The 14,348-nt window shown below is 40.8% G+C and overlaps 1 protein-coding gene across 3 annotated transcripts in view; it reads left to right on the forward strand.

Annotated features, from left to right (window-relative positions):
* NR3C2 (nuclear receptor subfamily 3 group C member 2) overlaps positions 1-14,348 on the forward strand; it is a 309,620-nt gene that overhangs the window by 211,135 nt on the left and 84,137 nt on the right. For all 3 annotated transcript variants that reach the window (XM_018554260.1, XM_018554261.1, XM_018554262.1), the window contains exon 4: positions 11,606-11,722. In XM_018554260.1, the coding sequence (XP_018409762.1) occupies positions 11,606-11,722 (117 nt within the window). The remainder of the gene's footprint in view (positions 1-11,605; positions 11,723-14,348) is intronic.

A 14,348-nucleotide genomic window follows, 5' to 3' on the forward strand; every position in this document is an offset into this window, starting at 1 on the left:
GAACTTGTCTTAAAACTCATGCACTGCTTTTTAATAAAATTTAAATAATTGAATGTCTATAGCCTGACCACAGTTCTATTTTGAAGGGTTTGCTTGGATTACAATTGTTTCAAAAAAATATATTATTTAGAAATAAAGAACATTTTCCATAATTGGTCAATTTATCAGTAAAAGGTTAAAATCACATTAATATAAAGGATCTTTTTTATATTCTTTATAAAAATCTTAATTGCTAAATTTGGGTAAACAATGTTCCCCTGCAAATTTATGCTTTGATTTCTCTATGCTCAATGAGTGAATCTTATAGAGATTTATTCCTAGCAATTTGAGGGTGTGAATGTGGAATATTCTAGTTCACAAAGTATTTCATTAGTCAAGAGTCCTGGGTGTCAGATTAGGGTCTCTTTTTTTAATTTAGGGAAGTTGGTCAGTTGTTTGAGATTCAAGTTGGATATCCAGCCATACAGGGTACGTTTGCTCTGGTATATTGTCTGGTTTTGAGTGCACAATAATACATTTTCTGTGCCACATTTATTGACAAAACGATGAACCAGAAAGCATTACCTTGAAACTGTCAGCATGCAAAGTACATTTAACATTGTCTTGAGAGCAAAGTGAAACATTGTACAATTAGACAACTTACAAGCAATTTTATGCTTTCTTCTTGTGTACATATTTTATTCAAAATTTCTGATCTGCAACATGTAACACATGCAGTACATTAAAGGGCTACATGAAGTTATTTACTGACGTGACAGTGCCTGATATTTCAAGACAATTTGCTGCAAAGCAGAGAGAGAGAGGGAAAAAAATGAAAAACAAGTTTTCCGCCCACACAGACTACTCAATCAAATGTCATTTAGCTGCACATGGTGACGTCTCTGCTCATTTTCTTGCCACTGTGTAAAATAACATTAGGGAAGACAATATACACAGGAAAAATGTGTTTTTACTTTGCATCACACTTGAAGCTTTGCAATTTTTTAAGGTCTGGATGTATTTAAATTTTATAAAACTGTACTATCTTTCTTTCCAGAAAATCTTATAAGGTTTTCATTCATTAAAGCTCTTATACAGAATAGGTTGTTAATGGTGCCATAGTTATTTTGACTTGGGGGAGTGGTTTTCTGAGGGAGGAGCTGGAGGCTGGTCTGGGTATCCTGAACATGGCTATTTTTTTTTTTTGTCTATTGAAGTACACAGGAATGTAGTTATTCTTGGACATATAAGCTATATGTAGTTTTCTACATTAGGTAGACACTGGTAAACAGAAAAGAAATGTTGAAGGTCAACTCCTGTGTCACCTAGTCCCTACCTGTCATGTTTCCATTTATTGCTAGTGTCCTTGGAGGATGGATGCTTTTTTTTATAGACCTCAACCTTTTTTTTTTCTCTGCTATCAACGTTTTCGGTACTTCATAGATGTTTTTCTCTTCAATCAAAATGTTTATTACACTGCTTGAGCCATTCCTAGGCCCCCAATGGACTGGGGATTGTGGGACTTGCTTGAAATGTGCAATGGGCTCTGCTTGTGGCACTTTCCAGACCTTAGCACAGGTCTAGAGCTGTGGCACAGCATTTAATGTCGTCCAGTCCTTGAAGACTCTGAGTAGGCTCATGGATGGGAGGAAGATAAACTGGAATGTGACCTTTGAGCACTGGGTTTTACATTGTGGCTCTTTTCAGAATTCTGTGTACCATGTCAGTTAGCTGCAAAGAGCTCTCCAGTTTCAAAGGAGTGGTACAGCCTCTGATGTAACCCAGTATCTAATGACTCCCTCTGTCAATTTGCCTCTAAAAGTGGAGAATATAGCTTGGTATGTGACATTTTAGCACTGAACTCTGCATTGTGGCTCTTTCCAGACCTGTGTGAACTGTGTTAGCTGCAGAACACTCTCCACTTCCAGTGCAGTGGTACAGCCGCTGATGCAAACCATCCTCAGATGTATCACAGTGTATGCAAGCCTCTGGATGTCGCAATAATATCCAGGTATATGGCTTTTGACCACCGACCTCTGCATTGTGGCACTTTTCACACTTGTGTCACAATTTAAACCATAACTCCAATACAGATGTCACCAGCACCAAGATTATATGTTACTGTAAATCCATTTTATTGATAGTTGTCATTCAAACAATAAGCACTTTCGGGGCCGTGCAGGGCCCCCTTCATCAGGCTTAGGAATGACATTGCATAAAAGTACCACCATCTTTACATAGACATACTAGAATGAAGAAATAATAAACCACACCCTCACTCTCTGATGTCACAATGATGTCCTATTCCCGCCATTGACAGTTCAAATATACAATCCCATACATAAATCATAATGCAGAACTTAATTTGTTCAAAACTAGATCAGTAAACATAACTAAATATTGGCAGGAGATTATAAACAAGAAAGTTGCCAGTATGAAGTAGAGAAGAAAGAGATCCCGCTGTGTCAGTCTGAAAAGTGTGCTACTGTCACGGCCGTTACCGTGAATCTCCACTGCTGGTTGCCCCAGGTAACAGAATACCTAAATCCAGAGGGAACACCTCCAATGTCACTGTGAGGTTCCCTCCCACCAGCGCATATTTTAACAATTTAAACCATTGGGTACCTTTTTTCTTTTAAATGTTTCTGCCTGATTAAATTTAGTGCTGACTTCACCTGCTGGAGACAGTGTAGCATGCACATCTCCTACAGGTGTCCTTTATTAAAATAAACGCACACTCATCCTTTACAACAGACACACCAAAAACAGGGTTGTTGATTGTGTATTACACTTATGGTACCCGACACAGACACACAGTCCAGTACTATAGACATACACAATCTAACTCTATAGTAGAAACACATACACACATTCCTGCACATTCTACATCATACAGCCTTTCTTCCAGAACTGAAGACCCAGACTGTTAGCAGGGGAAGCTCTTAAAAAGGCCCTTTAAGAATTTTGGGGCCCTGGGAATTTTCCTAGTTTTTGGCACGCTAAATGCCAGCAATGGAAGCATGCACTGTGCAACACTGCTAAGCAAAATGCCAAGCTAGAATTTATATTTTTAAAACATGGTGTGGAAATATATATGTATTGTACTTGGGGCATATTTACTATTACTTATGCATGTTATGTGTTTTGCAGTGCACAAGTGACTGTTTCAGTATTTCTCCCTTTCAGTCTGACTTTTCAGTGACTCTGTAAGACTCTTATATTTACGGAGATCATTTTAACTGTTCTTAAAGTAAATATTCCATTACTGTAAGGTTGAATTAAATGCTGGCACTCAAGTACCTGTACATACCTATTTTTATCTTCATGAATGTCCAGGCAAATTAAAAATCCAGAACATTCTAATATGCACATTTTTACTTTTGCTTGCAAAATTAAAGGGGCGGTCTATTGACAAAGTTAAAATATTAAAAGAACTCTAGTCTCCCTTTTACAGAAATATATTTTATTACATTTTTGGACAAAGAACAGGACGTAGGAACATACAATAAAAAAAAACACAAAGAAGAGGGGAACAAACCACCCGTACAAGGTAGCAATAAGTGCGCATTGTATAAAATAATAACATGGCAACAATGAATACCTTCATCAAGTATGTAGGATTGCCCTAGAGCGAGACTTACCCCGTCTAGATACCTACCCCTAGCAAGGGGGACTCAGGTGCAGTGTCCCAAGCTGGATGAGCCCAACTCAGCTGAAGTGAGGGAGGCCCGGGAGACTCCTGCCGCCAACTAGAAACACGATACGTTGAGCACGGTATCAGGTGAGGTAGATTGCGTCACCTAAAAGCCACCTGGCAGTAACGACATAACAGAGACACACGACAAACAAGACAAGGATACAACAGAGGGAAAGGAAAGACGAAAGGAAGAGAGAGAAGAAAAAGAAAAAAAGGTGTGTGGGGGATACCACGTGTTCAATGAGAATAGATCATGCCTCTAAGCCATTGCCCTAAACTCATCCGAGGCCATGAACAGCATCCAGGGCCTCCATCTGGACAGGAAGGTCTCAGACCTGTCAGACCATTCGGCCAGCAGTTCCTCAGATCTCACAATGCGCCAAAGTTCCGCTTTCCATTCCCCCAAGGTAGAGATCACCTGAGAGTTCCAATGCCTTAGGGATCAGTGCCCTGGCAGCATTAACAAAAAATCTCAGGAGGGATTTCTTTGCTTTGGAGATGGACCCTGGAAAGATCGACAGTATGGCCATTTGGGTGCGTGAGATGGAGTTCGCTAGCGTTCAATTTCGTGTATACTTGTGAGATAGTGCGCCAGTAGGGTGTAATCAGAGGGCAGCTCCACCAAATGTGCGTTAATGTGCCAACATCCACTTGGCATCTCCAGCAGGTGTCCGGAAGGGAGGGAAAAATCTGGTGCATCCTAACCGGAGCCCTGTACCATCTGGTTAGAAGTTTATAGTTGCGTTCCTGCACCGCTGAGGACATGCAGAGGCTATGTGTGAAGCAGAAGCATTTGCGCTTGTCCTCCTCGGAGAGTACCACGTCCAGCTCTCTCTCCCATGCGGACAAAAAGTACGGAGGGCCCTCTTCGTGGCTGGATAGTAGGAAGACATAAAAGGTATGATATGAGATGAGGAGGGGATTCTCCAGTGGTGCACAGTTGCTCAAAAGCAGTCGAGGGCGCCAGAAGAGGAAAGTTTACGTGCAAAGTGTTGAAGTTGGTGGTAAGCGAACCAAGCAGCCAGCGGTACATGTTCAGGATCAAAAAGATGAGCCAGTGGTTTAAGACTTCCCCCACGGATGCCCTGGAAAATGTACGAGGGGGCCGTTTGCTCCCAACTTAGGAATCGCCTAACCACGTCCCGGAGGGAACTCCGGGTGGGCCAGGACTGGGGTCATCAGGCCCTGAGGAGTGAACAGTTTGTACTTAAGCATCATAGAGTCCCATACTTTGAGCACCGGGGAAAGAAAAAAGGGCAATGCAGAGCTGGGGGGACGACGCGTAGATGGAAGCCAAGGGAGATTTGTTAGAGGAGTCGGAGTCAGTTCCCGTTCTAGGGAAACCCAGAGAGCTGGGTCCCTGACATTAAACCACTCCACCAGGTGTGACAAATGAGTGGCTCTATAACAGACCTCCAAGTCCGGGAGGGCGGCCCCGTCCCGTTCCCTCCGCTTGTTGAGGACTGTGTATCGGATCCGTGGTTTGCGACACCTCCAAATATAGCGTAGAGTTGCAGACCTTAATCTGCGGAAGAAAAGGGCGGGGAGACGAATGGGAAGGGTTTGGAACAGGTAGAGGCAACGAGGGAGTTCATTTTAAAGAGGGCTATTCTGCCAAACCAGGTGTGATGAAGGTTCATCCACGTGTGAAGAGTATTCTAGTCTCCCTTTTAAATATGTTTGTGACCACTCATAGCTCTGTCGTGCAAATATTTATTGCTGCAATTTTGAGCAATATTGGCTTAAAGTTGGCAGACAGGGATCTAAAACTATATTCATGGTAAACACATTCCTTCAGCTCTATGGAGGATTCTTATTTTAAAGCTTTGTCACAAGTTAGTCACGTATTCTATAAAGGGAAATTATGTGGTCATCTGATCTGTCAGAGCGGAGGAAAAAACGCATTAGTGAAGCGAATCAATTTCCACCATTTCACAAAAAAAGAAAAATCTGTTTTTTTTTATATTTTTGTTTAAAGTGAAACTGTGTATATAAACATAGGTTTAGTTTTAACAGCACAGTGAACTTTCTGTCACTGGGGTCCCTACCAGACAAAAGACCTCTGTATGGCCCACATTGATTCATGCATTTGGGAAGAAAATGGACTAGCACTGCGCCTCCTACTGAGTAGAAATAGCATTTTGTTCTCTCACCTTGAAGGAATATAAACCATCCAGTAGTGCTAATTTAAAAAAAAATTTTGATGTCACAACACATCTATTAGATCTCAGTCTCTTTTTTTGCAGGAAACCTGTATTAGTGCTGAAATGGGACTTAGATGGTTTTAAAGGATATTGAGAAAAGTTAACCGCCTGCTTCTGATACCTGTAGAAATGCATGTTTGAATTTGATCTTATATGACTAAGTACATACACACTGAAGAAAAAGTCATGCCACATTCAAATTATGACAGCATGCTATTCTATCATTTCTATGGCTGTATGATGGCAGGCCAATTATTCAGAAGATTAGCTATAACTTCAACATAAGCTCAATTCATTCTTATGTTTATAAAAATGTACGTGAAAAAGCCACAAAACTTATTTTGTGAACGTTGTTTGATTTTAGAATGATCAGATGCCCTTTTATTCTTATACACCTGGAACTGTAGCTGATTTTGGCAACTGGAAAATCAGTTAAGACCATATCACCATTTATTTGTCTCCTTGATCGCTTTGTAGTTAGAATGTTGCTATTTCATTTGTTCAGTATTGACTTAACTTTTATTGTATGCTGAATCATCTGATAAACTGCTAATGGCTAGACTATGCCTCGTTTAAGCACTTGAACACCGGGGTGTTAAACCCCCTTCCTGGCCTGGCCATTTTTCTGTGTTCAGCTCTGCTGTATGTCGACTGACTTTGACTGCAAGGCTGTACTAAAATTAATATTATATAATTTTATGGGACAGATAGAGCTTTCTTTGGTGGTGTTTAATCCCTATTCAGTTTTATATTTTGTGTTATGCAAAGAAAAAAGTATGGAACATTTTGAGAAAAAAAACCCTGTTTTCCCTACATTATATTAGGAAATATTTATCATCATCTAATTTTTTGGTAAAATATAATAGATGGGGTCACCTCTGGTAAATAGACACCAAACATGTCAAGCCTTAAAATTACGTGTGCCCGCCCAAAATTGTCAATAGGCAAAACTTTCAAAGCTTTTACGGTTTATCAATTTAGTGCTAACAGTGATTGTTGGCCCTAGACGTATCACTTGCATGCTGACGTTCTCGGCGAAATGTAGCATGTGTGGCACAATAGTCGTTTTTGCGCGTAGGCGCACCCGACACATGTTAGACTTTGTATGTTGAAGGGGACTTAGAAAAAGTTTTTTGTGGAGTTTTTTTGTTTTTTATGTGTCTTTAATTTGTAAACTTATTTTTTTTACACTTAACTTTATTGCTAACACATGGGGGACTAACAAGCCCCCTATGTGATAGCACAGACACAGTGACAGGTCCTCTTTATGGAGACATCAGGGGTCTATTAGAACTCTGTCACCTAAGGACCCCAAAGAAGCTGATGAAGCAGTCTGAAAGCTAAAGTGATGTAATTCACATCACTGTCATTCAGTGATCGGAGAAATCAGCCAGTGGAATGTGCCGATCTCCGCTCCCTTCCAGCCACAGAGACCCGCCGTGCCCGTGCCCTATAGCCCTATAGCCACTTGAACACTTGTATGTATAAAAGGCTATAATTTGTCAAGCGGACGTGGAAAATTAAGTTTATAAACACCCCGTCTGGCTGTTTATTTACAATTGGTGGGACGGCAAGTGGTTAAAGGAACACTATAATGACTCTTGGTCAATTTAATTGTACATTTTTTAGGTCTTGAAACTATTTTAAACTATTTATCTTTCAACTTTGTTTTGAAATAAGCATTGCTGTTAAGTAGACTGTACTATACTGTAGTTGTGATGGGATTTAAAACATTGTGACATCAGTATAAAACAAATTGAACCCCAATCTTGACATTCACTTCCGGGTGCAAAACTTTATGCATAAAATACTTATTGCCGCTTCCTGTCCTCTCTGCATTTTTTAACTTAGGAGAGAATCCCTGCATTGTTCACTATAACAGTAACTTAGGTCTAAAGAGGGGAGCAAAGTTTCTTGCTGCACTCCATCTTTGAGGATCCCACTGCAACTTGTCTCTTTGCTGTGGAGACTGAGCCTCCTTCTGGTTTCTGTCCTGGTGCTAGTCATGTGTTGTGTTCCTCTCCAGTCGGGATAACTCTTAACATTTCAGCATAGATCTGAGTAGCCCAATAAATAAAAGCCTTTTATAACAGTTCACATTTAGGGCAGGTTTCAAACCATTTTCCGGACCAGATCTGGAATGCGGTGCATTGCGTTTTTACCATGATTTTGCCAGAGCTTTTTTGTTGTTGCTTTTTTAGCTTAAAATGGGCTTTCAGGTGCGTTCCAGTGTGTTTGTATGCATTGTTTATGCCTTTCCATGCTTTCCAGTGCATAACAGACAAAATGAGACATGCAGTATTTTTCTGGTCTGGTACAGACTGCGCTGGTGTGATCAGAGGCCAGAAATAGCATAGGGGTATATTAGGATGCATTTTGGGTCCTGAAACAATTTGATCTGGAGATGATCTGGATGTCGTGTGAATGGACCATTAAGACCTAAAACTAAAGACCTCCAGAAGCACTGTGTTTCAAGGCCACTTCAATGAACTACTGTTTATCAAATGTTGAGATAGCCACACTGAGTGCATTGTTAGTGTGGCCATACATATCGGTTTTTTTCTTGTTTAGCCTGAAAGAAACTGCTCGCTTGCCTCATCCAGGCTAAATAGTGTGAATGGAGGAATATCCCTTGCTAGCTTTTGTATTCTGACAGCCGGCACCTGTCAGAACAACTGAGCACTAACTGCATCTGATTGGCTGCAGTTGCAGTTAAGCCGACAATTTTCCACTTTGCTTCTTTGATTTTTCAAATGATGTTTGTTGAGCCAGGTGGTGCTGGCAGGGAATTTTCTCTTAGCTTGGTGAATGTGATGAAAAATCACTTTGCAAAGCATGCCCAATCATGTGCAAGGAACATCAAGAAAACAATATGTTTGTTTGCACATCATTGACTGAAAAAAGTCAGCAGAGCTTTACCTCAGTCACTAAGCTGAGGGGAAAATGTAAAGTGTAAATTCTCTTGCAAACTGAATAGCTTCTTCGCCTTTAGTAAATCAACCCCATAGTCTTGCATTGTAAAAAGGTGAGAAGGAGCAGTAGAGTGCAATCATTGTGTTGAACTGCAAAGCAAATAGAGCAGTGAGTGACAGTCACGGCTCTCTGCAGGGATAGATCAAGAAGTGAGCGAGCGACGGTATGCGTTCGCTCACTTCCTGATCTACTGAGCCGACCTGTGACAGTTTCATTGTCACAGGTCGGCTCAGATTATGAGGCTGAGTGAAAATCACTCGCCTCATAATTCTCCTTTAAAATATAATGGCCCTCAAATAGTTAAGTCAGCAGCAGTGTGAAGAACACACCTGTCATTTGTCAACTGAAAATTGTTAATGAGCCTTGTATAATTAACATAAAAGAGAAATCACTAATTCTGTCTGTATTCTTTGTCAAAGTTTTTCTCTTTATGGATTTTCTACTTTCAATCTGACTTTTAGGCCTCATCACTTGCCAGTTACATAACTTTTTTTTATGGTTCTGCCACTTGTTCAGGAAGCTGGGAAACAGACCTGGGCAGTGCTCATAAAAGTTATGATGCCAAATCTATTGTGTGTGCCATTCGCCCACCACCTCTCACAGCTTGGTCCATTTTTATAATTAGTTACTTATTATGAGGAGAGATTGAAACACTCGATATTAAGCTCCTTCTCCCCAGTTTAAACATGTTCAGGCTGCATTCAAAGAAAATTGTAAAAAATGACAACGGTCTCCATTTAAAATTACAATCTATCTTGGGCGCGATCTTTCATGGTTGACGTTTGCAGTGGTTCAGTGCGCTCTCTCACAGCATGAACAGCGGTCCTGTTATGCAGTGCCTCGCAAAGGAACAACTCCCTCTGTTTAACCCTGTCAGTTTGCCAGGCCCCTCAGTATTCGGGTGGAACCTGTCACTAACTTGAACAACTCGACGGGCGAGCCTACTGCACAAGCAATAACTGTTATTGTGTTTAACTCTAGAGCTGTGCCTATCCCAACGCTTTATGTACTCCCTTGCACTGCGTGCTGTACGTTGTAACCACATGTTTCCACTGTCTTAGCATAAGTGTCATGTTACGTTAAAATCAATAAAAATCTTTGATTTAAAATTACAATCTAACTAAAAAAACATTACATAGTTTTTCTTAGAGTCAGAGCAAGTACCGATCCCATGAATAAAAATAGTCTAACCAGAGATGTACTTGATAATGTTTTATTAGCTAGGCATGGCGGAATCACTCTCTTGATTTGTGTTAAATCAGAAAGGATAGAGAGAGATAATCTTGTGTATGATTTGCTACCATTTGCAGTGGGACTTACAGGAAAAGCAAGTAAAGAGAACCTTTTTGTTTTACCAGTAGTGGCAAAAAGTGCAGTGTTTATTGGTGATATTTACAAGAGCATTCACAGGTGCTGTACAGTGGTTCACAAGAAACTAACAACAATAAAACCTAGCCGTACCCCGGCACTAACTTCATAAATATAGGTCCTAACTAACAGGCTGAGCAGGCCTACTGCTTGTCAGCCTCCACATACACAGTTTGCTAGTTTTCACCAACCTTGCAGCCCATTCAGACAGGACTTGTCTGATCCCCAGGCCGAGAGCTCTGACTACAGGTTCCAGGTGAGATTAAATTGCCAGTGGAGGCAGGCGTAAACCCTGCACTGGAGCCCGGGTCAGCAATCCCTAAATGTATAGGAGAGGAACATGGGAGACCTATAAACTCTGAACAGGACTTTCCCAGGCTCCCTCTGGGATGCTCTGCTACAGGGTTTTAAATCTTTTTTTTTGTATCATACATTAAAGGGCACATGATCAATAGTAATTCTGAGACAGTTGGGTTTTACTGATGCCTTTAGGATGAATTGAACACTGGCAAACAAAAAAAAACGTTGACCAACCAGATATAACCCCTCCTGAAGCATGCTTCAGTTTTTGGCTAGTGTCCTAGGACGATGAACATTTACCCTTTTAGACTTCATATATTTGCTGCTGACTAGGGGCTCTTTAAGCCAATGTCTGGATGAGCTAAATGCTTGACCTTAGGGCACTGAGTTCTGATTGTGCTCCCTGGTGAGCGAGCCAATGCAAGGGGAAGACAGCATGACATGTAACCTACATTTTCAAGCTCTGTCTCTGGTGCTGAAGTTCGCAGAGCACACTTCAGTGTTTACCAGTGACTCTCTCAGTGTGGCCAGTTTCTAGCACATCTCTAGTTTTCACTGTGTGGTTTACTCTTAGAAGCCTATTCTTTTTACTGCAAAAAAGGTTAAAAGGTGGCAGTATAACCCAGAATTACCACTGATTCTGTGTCCCTAATGAACTCCAAAAACAGATTTTATAGCAAGTACAAATGTCCTTTTTTTGTTTTACCCCTGCATGTCTGCAATTCAGATGTGCTTTATGACTGTTTACTCAGAGTTAGAAGGAAAAAAACAGGGTAATTGAAAAGATTCCACAGTAAATGACATCATTATATGAAATGTAAATGATTCTTCTTTGTTAAATTACAGTCTCTCAAGCATATATATTTCACTATACGCCGCATTGTATCCATCACTGTCTCTATTTTCCTGTATTCTGTCCAAGTTCTCGTTTCGATGTCACTAAATTCCCCATTTCTCATCAGTTTTGACTGGCTCATCTTTTTTTAATCTTATTAATCTTGAAGTGAAGATTTACAAAGCAGTGCATGCACTTGAGATGTGAAACCACTGAGATAGAAAATAATTCTTGCTTATGTATTTCCAGGGCAGCACAGTTATCTCTGTGCAGGAAGGAACGACTGCATTATTGACAAGATTCGGAGGAAGAACTGTCCTGCATGCAGATTGCAGAAGTGTCTCCAGGCTGGCATGAATCTTGGTGGTAAGTAACACAAAATACATATACTCCGTAGAAATAGATCCCGTGCGTTGCCAGGCGACTGATTGCTTCACTTAGTGCAGTGATGCAATTGTCATATAGGTATGTAAACATGTCTGGAAGCAGAGTACATAAAATCACCTTTATATTAGTTCATAGAATAATGTCTGGCTTGTACAGCATGTTGACATTGGGGAAGGACTCATAATCATAATGATTTGTATTAAAAGTCAAAGTCAAACCTGACAAGATGCATGAACTTTTAATAAACAGTGGTATACATAGGGGAACAAGTCATAAGGCAGTACATTGGTGTTTGGCAAATATCCCTTAAAGCACTAGCTTTCAGAGTCCAACTGAGGACTCGTCTATATGGAGCTTCTGCATTCATGATTTTATTTTACATGCTCTCATTTTCTGGCACAGACAAGTGACAGACTTGTAGGTTAAATAGTTTGTTAAAATATTTAATGCACATTTTGAAACACCTCAGCTCATTTATGTATACACTGTATACTGGAATCATCAAGTGCCCTGCCATTTAATAATTCTGTCTATTTCCTTGTAATGTTGCAGGCACAAGGCTGTCTGTATACAGAGACAGAAATTTGATTGATTGCACATAAGAATCTGCACCGTCTTATACTGGATAGGGCCAATTAACTTGTGTCAAAGAAGGCATTCCTAGCAACATTTTATATGTACATATGTAGACTAGGTCGCAGTTGCCTGTGAGAGGTTAGCAGGGAGCTTGCACATCTAAAGAAAATATACTTTCTTTCATATAACAATTTTCTGACTGTGCGTTATCTATAGCACATTTATTTTTTTAACATTTTGATGTGCACTGCTGAAAGCATATGTTGTATATTAATGCTGATTAGGGCTGCTGTATCTGAAAAATAATGGCGCTTGCTTTTAAACTTTTGTTAAAGTGAATCTCCAGTTTCAATTTTTTTTTAGTTTAAGTCCCAAAGTTTTGTTTACCCTGTACACACTCCAATGCTGTCTCCGATTGGTCTATCGCCAGAAGTCCTCTTCAGGCAGAACAACAGTCATGTCATTCTGCATGTTTCCTGTGAGCCCAGCCTATCACTTACACAATCCCTCGAGGGTAGGTCATCACAAAGCCTGGACTTATAGTACTCCAGAACTGAGCAATGTTCACACATCATTATTGGAGTTATGCTTTAAGTTGACCCTGGAAGATGTATGTGATATATTATGTTACCAATAAACGATAATTGCAGGCAGACAAAAGCATGGAGACACGATTAAGATTTTGGCACATTTAATCGTTGAACTATTGTAAAAAAGTTCAAATCTTTTTATTGCCTTTGTAATTTTAGGCCAAATTCACAAACTGTCAGAATTGAAATAAATCCAGGCTAAAGTTTCCTGCAATAGAACTCTCTTTCATGCCATCCCTGTAGCCTCTATAAGTCTGTTTAGTAGCGATGCAACACATTTTCAGCCGCCGAAACATATCGTCCGAAAAATGTCACTTTTGGCAAAATGCCGAAAGTAAAAATTTGGGCCGAAATATTGGTGCATCGATCGTTTCTCTCCTCCCCACTGGGCGCTGCTCTGTGTCTCAGCGGGGAGGAGGGAAACTGTCACAGGAGGCTGAGCAGTGCGGGAGGAGGAGAGCGCTGTGAGCGTCTGGCCTCCCCGCAGCGCTCAGCCTATTGTGTCAGATGAAGATAGAGAGCGGCGGTGTGTGGGAGGTGACAGCTGTCATTGATGTCACAGGAGGCCGAGCTTTCCTCCCACACTGGCCTGCCCCCTGTGACAGCAAATCCAGCATGGAGAACAGGTACAAACAGTCAGTGATAGCTGACTGTTTGTAAATAGTTAAGGACATAGTACGTTTTCTGTGTCCCCAACAATGAATGAATAGGAGTGATCTACATCACTTCCTGTTCATTCATGATTGTGGACATGGTAAACATACTATCTCCACAGCTTATGGATGAACAGGAACACTCAATACAGAGAATTTCTGTTCATTTATAGCTAGGGCTTCAGAAAAAGAGATTGAGGACTCTGTGTCCTCAATCTCTTTTTCTATTTTAAAAGGGAAATATTAGGGGTCTTTGTAGACCCCTGATATTTGCCAGACCCCCCAACAGTAAAGTAAAAAAATAAGAATATTTAATAAATAATTTAATAAAAATATTTAAAAATTCAAAGTTTATAAAAAATTTAAAAAGTTTGAGGGCTTGTTCGCACACGCAATCCCTCACAAAACTTTCCCCTGCATTTTGGGGCGGGAGGGGGCGTGGTGATTCATTGAATTCAGTGATGCCTCCCCCCTGCCCACAGTATGATTGGACATGTCGCAAAACTTTGCATGCGTTCTGTTCCACTGCAAACGCAAAAAATAGAGCAAGCTGCATTTTTTGCATTTGCAATGGAACGGAACGCAAGCAAAGTTTAGCCACGCGTCCGATCGCACTGCAGGGGGGGGTGCCTGAAAGCGGTGCCATTAAATTCAATACACAGCTACGCCTCCTCCCGCCCCAGAACGCAGGGGGAGATTTTGTGAGGCATTGCGGTGCGTTCCAGCAGCTACCACTCTGGAATGCGCCGCATTCGGTGTGAACAAGCCCAGAAAAAAAAAATTCAG

Source organism: Nanorana parkeri, unplaced genomic scaffold (assembly GCF_000935625.1).
Source record: "Nanorana parkeri isolate BGI_ZX_2015 unplaced genomic scaffold, ASM93562v1 scaffold150, whole genome shotgun sequence".
Taxonomy (NCBI): Eukaryota; Metazoa; Chordata; class Amphibia; order Anura; family Dicroglossidae; genus Nanorana; species Nanorana parkeri.